Here is a 13897-nt window from a genome sequence, read left to right on the forward strand (position 1 = left end):
ACGTTTACCTTCAATGTATGTGATATAAAAAACTCAATCCTGATGTAATGCTGACGTCTGAAAACCGTATTTACTCAAATATAGCTACCTATGTGTTTCATATGTAAGGATTTAAGGTTTTAGAAATGCCACCTAAAACACATCTTCTTAGCTGTATATATATTAGTGTGTGCACTTTAATTGTCCAGTAGCTTATGCAGGCTGTTACGGACATATCGACGACTGATGGGTTACAAAAAAAGGCCAAACGGATTGCTGCTAGTTTTATTTGTGCATACTGAAAGAAGGCATTACAAGGCACAAGCAATGCTAATCTCAGGAACACAGTCCTGGGTATTTGTGGGTTAAAGGCACTTGTACTAAATGTTAATTCTAAGACATATCCATCACTTGACAGAGGCGTTTTCAGTCCTGATTTATTCTTCGTCGGTTTCATCAGCAGCACCAGAAATGGTTATCGTGCGCTCCTGGGTATCCTTTAGCACCGTGTCCTCTTCTGTTTTAACTGTTCTGGGAGAAAACAGGGGTCAGGATGAAACACATGAAACACACATCCATTTAGTTTCTTCCTCTTAGATGTATTTATAGATCCATGTTTATGTATTAATATTTTGTATATTGTGTCTGATGGAATAACTCAGATAACGGACTACTATAGTAAACTCAAGCTATAGGCTTTAACCTTTCACATTACAAGGACCACAAGAAAATAACAGGTATAGGCCTACTTGTTAACGTTGATATTTTGAGAGGACGTTTTGCAGAATTCCTCTGAATATATTTCTAATTGAAGTGTCAATTGTTAGTGTGGGAGGTACGTCACATAAAATAAAGAATAGGCATTATCTGTATCTGATTAAGTATAAGCCATTTCTATAGTACTAAGCTTTTCAATTAATATTAGCACACCCAAAAGTATTTTCTATTGCAACAGTAACAAGCAGATATTTTATATATTAGCTATATAAATCTGTGTTTTCAATACCTTTACATATTGTACATAGAAATTACATACAAATGTACGGTAAAGAAGGCAACACATTTTTAAATTGTAAAGCACAAAGTACTACTGCCAATGGTTTACAGATTCACCTGTAGTCTTCAATTGTTGTTTAAAGCGTTACTTTTACCTGATTAGTACAGTTTTTCTCTCAGTCACCTCCACCGCTTGCTCTTTGGAAATGCTTTCAACCGCCCCCAGCCGATGGCTGATCATGTTGCCGCTCGTCAGGTGCAAGCTTTTCACCATACCGGTCAGCCTGGAGTCCTCGCCCTCAATGAGCGTCCTTCAAACAAGAAAAGCATTTTCTGTTTCAATTGAAATGTCAAGCGCTACACGCGGGTGCGCTTGAACGCGTTTTCTTGACACAAACGCGCGATTTCACAAATACATCTCGAAATGTTTGTTTGACTTTGTTTTATGTTGGTAAAGTTAAGACTGCCCACGTACTATGCTATTATAAATCGACAATCCAATATAAATTTGAGCTGAATAAGAACGGCAAATTGAATTAAAGGTAAATAATAAGCGTCTCTTCGGCATTGTACTTGAAAGTAGAAAACATTTGTCAGAAAACCAGGTGTCACAGTGCAGAGACCCTGGTCGCCGGTAGCACTGTTTCAGATCAAATGTCCTTGCACTGTTGTAACAGATATCATGCTGATTCGGGCCATTTATCTCTTTACATCGCCGTTAGTAAAGCACGAGTATGGATTTACTGTGGATTTACTACATCTACACAATTTCCGGCTCCAGAAAGTGGTTTTCGGTTATCCAAGACGGGATAAAACAAGGCGAAGGCGTCTCTTAGTGACTAGATTGGCTTTCACTTGCTTCTTGTAGAGTTACCCATCCTACTTTTTTAGTATGGAAACTCTTTAGGAATTCCTTAGAAAAATAAAACAAATGTGTTTATGTACAGGGTATCTATAAAAGCACTTAATGTATTGTCTAATCTGAAGGGAAACGAAACAAATATTTATTTGCACCTTTTTAGTGTTTGGGTATGTCTTGTTTATTATTATACTGGATACATGTTTAAAATCGATTAATAAACTATAATTTGAAAGGCATTATCTTTATTCAAGATATGTAAAAACACTCCGGATATCTAAAAATACTTTCTAAGATTAGAAGCAGGGACATTTTTTATTAATTCGATTAATCGAAAGTTGTCCGAAAACCAATGGTTCCAAGTGATAAAAAAGTTATTAGCAAATTTTTCTCTTTAATTATTGCAAAAATGTATGTTCGGACAAGCCCGCTTTAACGATACAGGTAAGGCTACTGTACTGTACGTTTGCTGCGCTACAAAGCAACAACGTCTTCACGTTGGTTTACCTGGTTCACTGAGGTATACATTGTCAATATAACGTTTTCTTTCATTTTCAAGCAGTACCTGTAGGTATCTGTACGAATTACCTGTAGGTGGTAATTTCAATGTCAAGGGCCATTTTAATATTCAACAGATCCTGGTATTCTCGAAGATGCAGGGCAATTTTTTCCTTTGTAGACTTTAGCTCGTCCTGGAGTCTCTTTATTTTTTCCTGGTCAAAAATCAAAGCAGACAAAACTTTCTTAAGTTTTAAGCTCAATGTGGTCAACATATACTGTACATAGGTACAGTACGTGCAGCTGTACTTGTATTAATTACTTTAAATAATGGGTCAACAAGAATATTGTTGGGAAAGGAAATATAACATTATTATGATATACGAGCAAATATACTACATATAACATGTATTCATGCATTATTAGCATAAAGAGCTACATTTCCGTTGTTGGTCTGTGCCAAATAAGGCTACCTCCAGATCTTCAATCGCCTTCTTGTGTCTCTCTTGTGCCTCTCGTATTTGGGCCTCCAGCGCAGCGTTCTTATTTTTAAGCATTTCAAGCTCTCGTTCTTTACTTTGAATCTGTAAAACAGATTGCATGCCGTTTGTCATTGAATAAAGACTTTTCTGTTAGCAAATGATCGTCGGGTTTTCATCAGTTTCGAGCACGGCACTACCGTAATGTTTCTAAAGGTCATCTCGCATTACTTTATTGCAGAGAACTAAATTTGTTCCACTGTGTCATGTAGCGTTGACGAGCATTATGTATGTGCCAATGGTTTCGCTCTATTGCAAATAATGTAAATAAATTAGTAATGGCTTAATACCAAGCCTATCAAGACAGTCTGAAAACGCTGCTGGATGCTTAGTTGTCCTCCTGTTACCTGTCTAAATAGATATAGCCTATTTTGCATTGCACTTGTAACCCTTCAGTTTTGTGTGACCGATTATTCCATAGAATTTCTCGTCTTGTAATTAAAGTTATCAAAAGATTGGATTTGGTTAACGCTATGTATTTAATGTTGGGTTTTTTCCCTACTCTATCGCATACAAGCACATACACACAAAGAACGTACAGTATTTGCAGATGAACGGCAACATAAATAACGTGTCGGTGTAACATCTTACGTACGATAACCATGACTCACATCTCTTTTGCAGTTTGCAATTTCTTCTCTCACGCTCCTGACTCTCTCCACGTGCTTTGTTGAAGCATGGTTAAGATCCTCAAATTTCGATTTATACCAGTTATCCATTTCCTATAAAAGAGAGGTGCATGTGTCAAGGACTGGAAGAAGAGTTCCATGCAATGTCTGACAAGTTCATGAAATCTTTAGTTTTGTTGCTGCAACCTGCTGAGGAACATACGGAATTAAGGAGCTACTGTATATGGCTCACTTGCGAGTTGCTAATTGATCTCTGGATCTTATCCAGCTACATATTAAATGAAGTCAGGGCATCAGCTTTCGCAACATGGTTGAGAAGCAGGTTGCAAACCACTTGTGCAAAAAAGTGCCTCCGGTTCTGGAGGTTTTAAATGTTGTGTCTGCTGGCATCCACTGGCTTGTGTTTCACTGGTGGTTCAGAAGTCCAATGAGTTGACCACAGGGTTTATCTTTAATCCTAAAAAGGTATCTGGCTGCTCTTTTCTGGACCAATTCCAGAGATGCTAGTTTCGTATCATGGTGGCCAAAATTGTACGCCAAATATTTAAAATGGGGTCTTATAAGTGCATTGTCCAACTGTCACATTCCTTGCTTCTTCATGTCAAAGAGAATCTTTTACAACGTCTAAAACGATCTGAATGTATACAGTTAATAGATGTTAATTTATGGAGATACAACACCTAGCACGCAATGGAGATTAAAGTAGTATTGGCCAGCTTAGACTAGTAATACAGGGTCTGGTGCAAATGGTCACAAAGAAGGTTGGCCTTTAAAGAGGCTTAGAAGTTGGGGGACAATGTGTTAATCCCTTTTGATTTGGGGGTGTTCACTATAGTATGTCAACGTTGTATATACCATAGCTCTCACAAAGTTTTACATATCAAGTGATATAAGCTTTAAAACTGTAGTCTTAAAGGCGTGGTGTCTCTAAAAGGGCTAGAGGAAGTTTACCTCTAAATTCCTTGCAGCAATATCGTCATACTGAGACTGAATCTGTCTCAAGGCAGCAGCAAGGTCCGGGAGGGAGAAGGCGACATCAACCGTCATGACTCCACTGTAAATCTGTTTCATCAGCTCCTCTATCTCCTGATCGTAACACAACAACGAGGCGATCAGTTTTCGGTCTTACAACCGTCGTGTAAGTCGAGGCGCCGGGGGCGCGCGGCGGAGGCCCGCTCACCTCCTTGTGCACCCGCTGAAGGAATTCCAGCTCCACCTCGAGGGTCTCCAGCTGCTTTTCCAGGGCGATTCGCGCCGACGTAGCAGCGTCCACATCCTGAAATGTATTGGGAAAAGCAAAAAAGTCGTTCATACATTTTCTTTTTTTTCTTTAGTAGACTGAATAATAATAATAACAATAATAATAATAACAATAATAATAATAATAATAATAATAATAATAATAATAATAATAATAATAATAATAATAATTGCTTACACTTATATAGCGCTTTTCTGGACACTCCACTCAAAGCACTTTACAGGTAATGGGGACTCCCCACCACCGACCACCAAAAGGTGGTCGAATATGAGGTTCCAACAACAGTACTTACAGGGCGGAAAGCTTCGATGTCCCGTTCGGCTTTCTTCCTTCCCTCGACCGCTTCTTCGTATTTTGCCTTGAGCATTTCAAGCTGTCCAGCCATAGCCTCTTTGGCTGCTAGAGACATGTCCTGCGAGACACGGCATTATCAGTTAATAAGTTCAGGTATTATCGGAAAGCCAAGGATGTACTACAAGACCTATTGCTGGTTTACGACCATTTCTAGTTTCACTGCATTAGGGTATTCTGTTCCAATTCTCCTCACACCCTTGTACGTACCAGGTTACGGTTAAGATTATTTCTGTTCCTCATAAAATCAAATTCCTCCTCCTGTTATCACGCAAAAGGGAAGTGTGGACGTTTTTCTTTTTCATACATATTATACATACAACATAGTACTGTACATGGCTTGCAAACAAGACATTTTAACATTTAACAGACGGTGAAGAATGCCGATTGTATCGTCAACCACTAATGTTTAATTATATCGAAACAGCAGGTTCTTCATATCATAATTAATGTACATTTAATTAAGGCCTCATTATTCGTCATAATAATGGCTTTAGTTCTAGAGACCTGGGGCAGAATTCAGTGCATATACAGTAAAGACAGACGGGAGCTATTCGTATCTAATGTTGTGCTGATTCGCTTCGAAAAGGACTTAACTATAAGGTGAATATATATTTAGATAAAGAGCAAACAGTTAAATTATACAAATTAAGAAATAAAGACGTGATAGGTCTATCTCTTGCAACATATTCTGAACGGCAGTTCCAACAATTTAAAAATCAGCTCTTGCCTATGAACACGTTTCTCTTTCATAATGAGTATCCCTCGTGATAATCCGATTTCGAATGAAGGGAGATATAATTTGAAAATGATTGTTTTATGACAACCCCGAGATTTTGTGTTAGTGCCAAAACCGAACTATAACTATAATTACTTAAGTCTTTACAAAAGAATTTACGATATATAGCATTCATTTCCCCCATTTATAATTAAACGAGATGTACCCTTCCCTTTCAGCAGGTAAGTCTGGATGAGTTCTACCCAAGATAAGTACATCGTCCTACATTCTAATTGTGTGGGATCTTCAAAAAACATACAGCTAGTATTTACACTATAGTCCCGTTAGTATATAGGCTACTGTACGTATCTATTGTCTTTCTCAAACTTTAATCCTTATGATGCTCAAATCTGTTGTAACTGTGGGGGTCGTGCGATGGTGGTACACTATCATAATGCAATTTTAAGCTTTGAACTTGTGCCACTTTTGTTGACGTTCATGTGCGGGCCCGGAAAGTAAAAGTCATGAACGTGTAGATGAGGAACACCTGGCAGACATTTATTTGACAGGACGCCCCAGTGAGAACATTGAACGGAATGGCACAGGTTGAAATTAGTCTGACAGGTATAGGGTCTCATATTCGATGACAGTTTGACAGGGGAATCCTCACTTCCGTGTGTCGAACATTAGTAGACAAAATCCTGTTGCCTGGATGTCGTAACCTTACCCGCTGCGCTCTCATCAGATCTGCGATCCTCTTCAGCTCCCTCAGCTGCTCTTCATAAAGCACCCTCAGCCCAGACGGCTTTCTCTTCTGCAGAACTTCGATCTCCGCCTCCAGCAGTTTGTTCTGCTGCTCCAGTGTACGAACCTACAAGAGAGCATAGAAATAATAAGAAATAAGGATAGAGGTCACTTGGTTTCCTAAAAGACACATTTCTACTGTGCGTGCTGCAAAAGAGCGCATGACTAATAAAGATCATTAGTTTCTATCCGGCCGCCAGAAGGGCACATTTCGAAATACCCAGTCTGTGCGGTACATTCAAGCGTGGTAAAATCAGAAAACAGAATCGCTCCGAGATAATCCCGGGAGTGGAGGCCCTCTGAAAAACCCATTTCGCAGGTAAAAGAAATGGTCTGTTTCAGCATCAGCAGGCAACAGAACATGGCGTTTTGAAAATGATTCATTGATCTTAAAATGTTATGAATTGTGTTTTTATTAATTTGAGACAGTACAGACATTGTACAGACAACACACAGGTAGACTGTACAAATGTGTAATCACATATTTGAGTAGTCTATTCCTATATTTCCGGTCAGAACAATACAACGTATTTTGTCTCCTTGTGCAAGACCCGTTATATAGAAAATATTACAGTGTAATATTACAAGATTGCGTGCTGGTGATTAAAAGCACTATTAAGAAATACTTCAGATGTGGCAGAAATACGGGATCTCTTACACTCAATATATAAAATTGTCCGATATCAATACAATTGTATTGTGAAAATGCAGTTTTCCATTTATCTAAGAGACAAATCATTAAGATTTCAATATTCACTTTTCATCTTAAGTTGTAAGTCATGTTGATTTTTCACCCACCCCAAAAAAAAAACACTCAGGAAAGCTTCTTATCCTTTTTCTTTAAATAGAAAAGTTGTTTTACTTTCCTGGGAACACTTCAATCCAACCTCTCTATCGTTCTGTAAGCATTTATTAACGGATAAGATACATCTTAAAACTATTATCCTCACTGACCTTCAGGTGTGAACACTTTCTGATTGTATGAAATTACACGGGACTAGTTTGGAAAAACACTGGGTGCGCACAGGGTAAAGAGAGGAGAGAAGCTCCATTCAGAAGCCCAAATGACATGTGGAGTTGAGAATTAATTTGTACCCTCGGTAATGACGAATAATTCGAGTTACAGATTTAACCCTATTAATGCATATATGTACCTAGAAATGATATCTATCACAATTAATGATTTTTAAGATACAAATTCTGGAGTCTTTTAAAAATGCGAATCCATTGAGGAAACAATTGCCTGAAAAGTGAACGTCGCGTTATGGAAAACGATAGTTTCAATAACAATGAAATAAATACCCACGTTAAAATGTAGCTCTTATAACAAGTCTTAATGTGATCCCAGTGGAGATAGATCACTACAACTCTTGCAAAAAAAGTAAACAACTATTTTCGCCAGAAAGACGGTAGACGTCTCGCCTTTTCAATGTACGCTGCCAGTCTGTCGTTCAGGACGACCATCTCCTGTCTTTCACTGGTTCGGGTGCTCAGGAATTCCTGGTTCGCCTCAGCAGCTGCATCCAGATCCAGCGCTGGCCCGAGCCCAACACCCAGACAGATCGCCCCCATGCTGAAATAACCATTAATCAACGGCTTTCATTACACTGAACCAGAAGACAAATTGCAGCAAGAAAGATGAGAGCGGTCAAGTAAATGCGCACTCTAAAAAAACAAAATATGAAAACAAAAACAAAAGTTCTGATATTTTAAAGGGCTAGAAAATATTTGGAAATATATGAAAATATATTTACAAATGTATTGGAGCTAATCCGTGGAATAAGCAGTGAAGAAATACTAATGCGCGCCAATGCATTTTTCTCGGCAACGCGCGAAACCGAATGATGCGTGAGTGTGATTGTATTTTGTCACCAGGCAAAAATATTGGTATCTTGTTACATTCATGTTAATAATTTCGTCGCCTTCTTGTAAAATACTGCAAATGCAAATTTCTTATTTTCAGTGAAGATGTAATTTTAACGTGGGTGGCGATTAATATTTCAACTAAATGTCTTTAGTAAATGGGTTGGCTGCTGATATTATTGTTCTTAAGATTGTGTCCTTCGTAGATTTAATATGAATATATTGTGATGTGGTTGTTGTCATATTTGAAGGAATGTCAACGAATAACTTTGAAATTATCCAATTATCCAAATCAAGAAATGTGCACAAAAGAGTATTTGTAGGACAATAATAGATTAATTAAATGCTGATTTTAAAATTTAAAACAAAATTAAGAAGTATTAAGCAAGGAACTGTTTTGTAAACGAGCACCTTACTTCATGTGTTAAAAGAAATCTGATTCACAGTGACAAGAAAGCATAAGTACAAATCCAGCATTAAGACAAGACATTAATTCAACTTGGTTGAAGACCTTAAAAAATGAATGTAGTAGACAAAGTCGAGCAAAGATAAGATTTCTTTAACATCATTAAAACCTTCAAAAAATAATAGCATTAAGACATGACTATCGCATGAATTAAGGAAATTTTATTTCCTAGTTTTCAATGGTACACATAAGTATTCTGCATTACGCCAGTGAAACAAATACCACCCAAAAGGCCTTTTTAAAACACATTAAAATGTTGCTGTTGTTACAAGTTAGAATCAGTCTCTGTTTGATCACAATGCAGATTCACAAATTCTGCAAAACAAGGAAATAACAACAACTGTTTCTTCTCTGTTCCAGATAATCTCATTTTAAATATTGACCAAGCAGAGAGTAACGTATAATGCAAAATAAAGCCAAATTAAAACTTAGATGGTGCTCCATCAGTTGCAGTAATGTGTTCTTTGTGGCCTATTATTCATTGGGATTACATTTTCCAACAGCGGTGATATATCACTGAGCTGTGTGAATGCCTCTTGTTTTGTTTTTTAGTACTGTCTTCTGGGCTCCATAAGCCTTTTCCTGTTTCTTTTCTTGTAGCCTTGTAATAGTGGGCAAAACTGATTCCACCCATAAAGCCACCTTTCAGTACTAATCCAGCACACACTGCGTTTTGTGAAAGATGAAAAAAAAGCTCTGTAAAATTAAAATAAAATAAGTGAATCTAATTTTATAAGTAAGGTACAATCTGGCTAATGTTCATACCTCTATCCCTAGAGGAAATAAAATGAGTTGGATGCACACATGTTTTGATTGTGACTTGCTAGAACTCATCAATGTTTCACCTCATACAAGTCTGCATCAGTAAGCTAAAATTGTAATTATCACAGAGCGACACAGGCTACCTGACACCCAGGGGGTCAGAGTAGCAACACACTCATGCACACACACTCAAAGATCCTAAGCAGCGATACAGTGTGTGACAGCCTTTTCTATTTTTCACATACTTTGCTAAACTCTGATGACCTACAAGCTTTGTTAGAAATGTTCATTGTTCATTTTCTCTTGTAAGAACATCTTTTGACATGAAAATACCTGGATTCCCCCTCCCTCCCCTTCTTCAAGAGACCAGAAAACCCCAGTTCCTACACTTCCATAGGGCGAGCTGGGATTTTAAAAACACTGCAGAGCGACATCTGTGTGTCAGCTCTCTGCCATGTCTTGAAGACGTCAAGCCAATGGGTTTTCGAGACAGCGAACTTGCCGGATCCTCTGGGCTTCTTCTCGTCGCTCTTGACTTGATTGAGCCGTCCTACCTGGCTATGTGGGGTCTCCGGCTGGATGAGGCCGTCCTCCGGCCTGTTGCCTCCGCCCTGAGGGTCGTGGAGGAACGGGAGTAGCTGGCAGAGCGGTGCCGCGCCCCCCTGGCGCGAGGGGGAGAGGGGCTGGACACTCGCACCTGGTAGGAAGAGGAGCTGCTGTCCTCAAAATGGCGCCGGTATGAAGACATCCTCTCTGGGCTGTGGCTCATGTTGTCAGCTCGCCTTCTTTTTCCCCTCTTGTGCTGCTTCAGGACACTGACACCTTCCACCCTGTACTGCACAGCCAGACGAAGGCCCTCCTTTTTATACTTGTGCCTGGGCCTGATGCACTCGTGAGGAATCACCTCTGGAATTTCCAGCCTAAGTACAACAAGAAGGCTGACCTTCCCTATGAATATTTGTCAAAATCATGTGAAGAGTTTAATATCTTAAAAATAGAAGGTTTAGCCAATTAGGCAGCGCTGATCTAATGCTTTTGGATGTGACTGAAGTTTAATTGCATGCAAAGCAGGGCCAGAAGCAAACAGATGAATTCATTACATTAGCGTACAGTGAAATGTGAGGCATTCTTTCCCTGAAGATTTGACATATATGGTCATTAGTGGGCTAGCATTTATGACAGAAAAGGGAAAAGAAAACTGGCGCAGTAAAAGCAAAATTAACTGTTGTAGCAAAAAAATAAATCAGAGCCTGGGATGTCTGGGATTTCTGCATGGAATGATTAAAAGACGTGAGCGGAGACAATTGCAATCTGCCCAGACCTTCTTCTCCATCAGTGGGTTGGGCATCTACGAAGGACTATCCTACAATTGTTTTTTATTTAATTATCATTCTGCAGAGTGGATTAAACAGCTGTCATCACTTTCCATATGTGTAATATTTGGCACAGTAACATTGGAAATCTCTGTATAATTAGAATGATAGCACCAAGAATCTGCTTATCCGTTATGTATTTGACTATTTCTTGCGTCGAAATCATATCATAGTAAAGCTTGAACACTGATAAGTGAAAGACACACATGTGTTCTTACTATCATTCACAGTGCACATTTAATTATCTCAAGACATACAGAAGATGTCTGCAAATGTCTATAAAAGTATTAGCTCTTTTCTTCATCATGTATAATCAGCAAATCATTCAAAACATTATCGAAGCAAAGTAAAAAATAAACATTTTCACGGATAAAAAAACTAAATAGCAACATATTGTATATAATTAAATACATACAGTAATAGCAGTATGCTGTAGGGCATATCAAAGCATACATACAGTATATACATCTATACACATCTGCACATCAAAAGACTGAACCTTATGGAAAACCTAAAAAGACCCTCTGAAGAGAGCAAGCAGCTATGGAAAGTATATCTGGATGAATGTAAGAAAGCATACAAAAGGAGGTCCAGTTAATTTATAGAGATGCTGGTAGACTGTTGATCTGAATTTCAGCTTTGGCTTCTCAAAAACAAGGTCAGCTGGGTAGCTTGTTACACATTCGCATGACTTTTGAAAAGTGTGTCTTGTTGTCAGACATCTTCTTCTTTTTAATTTTTACTTGAGTCCCATTAGAATGAGTTGGTCAAATCCTCAAGGTAAAGATTGCCAGGACCTCTTGTGACCTGTTTTATTTAGCACTAAAGATATTTAGTTCCTCTAAGCTGTCATTGTGTGACATTCCTTCAAGATCAGTAATCTAGACACTATTCCCAGTCCCAAGCTGCAAAGTAATTTTTGTGAGGTGTCCACCAAAGTTGTACGTGGTATTCCAAACAAGATATGTACAGATTTTACAAAAATTCCCTTGATTTAAAATTTACCATCTTAAATCTGACTAACATTTTTTTTCTATTTTTAGCTCAACCTGAGCAGCAAAATGATGAGATTGGTTTTTTTTCATTCAGTAGATTCTTTATGTTATGTGTCCCTCTTCTTTTGTTTTTACTTCAGGTGTATATATTTACGAACTGCATGAAGTAATCCATCTGCCCTCTAATGAAATACCCGAAGGAGTGAAAGCATTTTAGAATTTAATCTGCTGCTTGTAAAGTTACTGCGACTCCTCCTGTTTTGAGTTAGAGGGAAAGCTCTTTTGCCTTTCCTGTAATAGGTCTGGCTGACTTGCCAAGACAATATCTTTCTCTATGCTGTATGTATGTTTTTCACATAGTCAAATAATTATTTATTTGAAACTTGGCAACCTTGAGCATTCACACTGCTTGTTGCTTCTACAATAAAAGATTAATTTTCTGTGCTGTGTAAGACATTCCTCCAAATCCTCAAACATTTTCAAAATCAACCTACCATTTGGTTGATATAACTCTTATAAACATTTGGTTTGTTATATTACGTTAAAAGCACAATCAAGTGTAATACAACACCCTACAATCTAGGTGTGAAAGGGTGGAGAGGCTTATAAAGACACAATAAGACCTAGTGAAACTCCAGGAAACCTTGAAAAAGACAAGTACATTTATGCACTGGGCATGGTAACGTGGTCCTATAGTGTGGTCAGCTTCACTTCCTTTCAGTTCCCAATTAACAGACTATTCATTTTAAAAGAATAAAAAAACGTATCTGTTCATTTTTAAGTTCGAGTTTTGAAGTAATATTTAAACCATTTTAAGTGTGGCCCTATTGTTGCTGGAAATAGACGTTGAATATTAACTGCTTATTGCTCCCAGGGAGATCTACCACAACTCCTACTAGCAGCACAGTGTCAGGAGAGGACGAGCAGTCCCTGTGATTGTTTTAAGCACTCAAGAGATTCTTTCCTCTTATGTCAGCTCTTATACCCATGTGGAAGGTGCAAAGGGCATTGTCTCCCCATAATGTGAATGAATCCGAAATGAGTTTAAACACCAACCTGCAACATCACACAATGTTTTTTCTCTGGTAATCGACGCTCAAAGATTTTGTGAGAATATGATTGTATTGAGGGGCCAGACCTTACAACAGATCCCTATTTTGTTTTTTACAGTGATAAGATTGCTTATTTCTTAATGCTTACGCGTCACATGTGACATATTGTGTCACATGCTAATGAACATGATCTCAACAGAGATGCTATTAAGAGAAATATGATTTGTTAAAAAAGAAAAATATATTTTTCCATATATCAGTACACCATAAAGTAATTTTGAATGTTTATATCTTCTGTATGCTAAACCCAGAACAGTGCTAGATGAACAGTAAACAGATAAATATTTCTCTCTTTAAATTATAATTTGAAATTAGACTTTTCTAATTTAAAGGGCAAGTTTTTTTTAAATATGTCTGGCTGTGTAGCAATTATCCCAGCGTGCAGCAACATTAATCATGCTGATGTTAACGATCACTTACACATATTTAATATGTAGACAAGACATACAGTACAGGTGAAGGTTGTACCCACTAGGAGTACTGAAGAAGTGTGCACCTGATGAGTGCTGAAGCAACTGACAGGTGTTGACAAATCCAATCAGGACTGGGTTCATCTCAACCAACCAGTCAGCCAACATTCATTCATTGATTCATTCATTGATTCATTCATTGATTCAATCAATCAATCAACCAACCAACCAACAAATCAATCAATCAATTTAAGTTTTATATGGTGCCTTTTACTCAAAGTA

General features: G+C 38.0%; 1 protein-coding gene across 2 annotated transcripts; it reads right to left on the reverse strand.

The window, feature by feature from the left end:
• Window positions 1-250: 250 nt before the first annotated feature.
• Window positions 251-10551, reverse strand: LOC102691656 (desmin). 2 transcript variants are annotated; one of them, XM_006626312.3, is made up of 11 exons: window positions 10280-10551; window positions 8057-8207; window positions 6558-6701; window positions 5054-5173; window positions 4681-4776; window positions 4452-4586; window positions 3483-3593; window positions 2806-2916; window positions 2423-2547; window positions 1131-1286; window positions 251-510 (listed from the first exon to the last, which is right to left on the reverse strand). In XM_006626312.3, exons 1-11 carry the CDS (start codon window positions 10492-10494, stop codon window positions 417-419), a joined length of 1458 nt encoding a protein of 485 aa, XP_006626375.2. In that variant the 5' UTR covers window positions 10495-10551; the 3' UTR covers window positions 251-416. The 2 variants fall into 2 exon arrangements, with proteins under 2 accessions (XP_006626375.2, XP_015211083.2); XM_015355597.2 differs by having other exon boundaries at window positions 418-505.
• Between the last annotated feature and the right edge of the window lie 3346 nt (window positions 10552-13897).

This window comes from Lepisosteus oculatus, chromosome 2 (assembly GCF_040954835.1).
Source record: "Lepisosteus oculatus isolate fLepOcu1 chromosome 2, fLepOcu1.hap2, whole genome shotgun sequence".
NCBI lineage: Eukaryota > Metazoa > Chordata > Actinopteri > Semionotiformes > Lepisosteidae > Lepisosteus > Lepisosteus oculatus.

Coding starts and splice junctions, on each gene's coding strand:
- LOC102691656 (XM_006626312.3), bottom strand. CDS start 10,494: ATGAGCCACAGCCCAGAGAGGATGTCTTCATACCGGCGCCATTTTGAG. Junction 6,702..8,056: donor TGGCAGCGTACATTGAAAAG/GCGAGACGTCTA, acceptor GCTCTCTTGTAG/GTTCGTACACTGGAGCAGCA. Junction 5,174..6,557: donor ATCTGATGAGAGCGCAGCGG/GTAAGGTTACGA, acceptor CGTGTCTCGCAG/GACATGTCTCTAGCAGCCAA.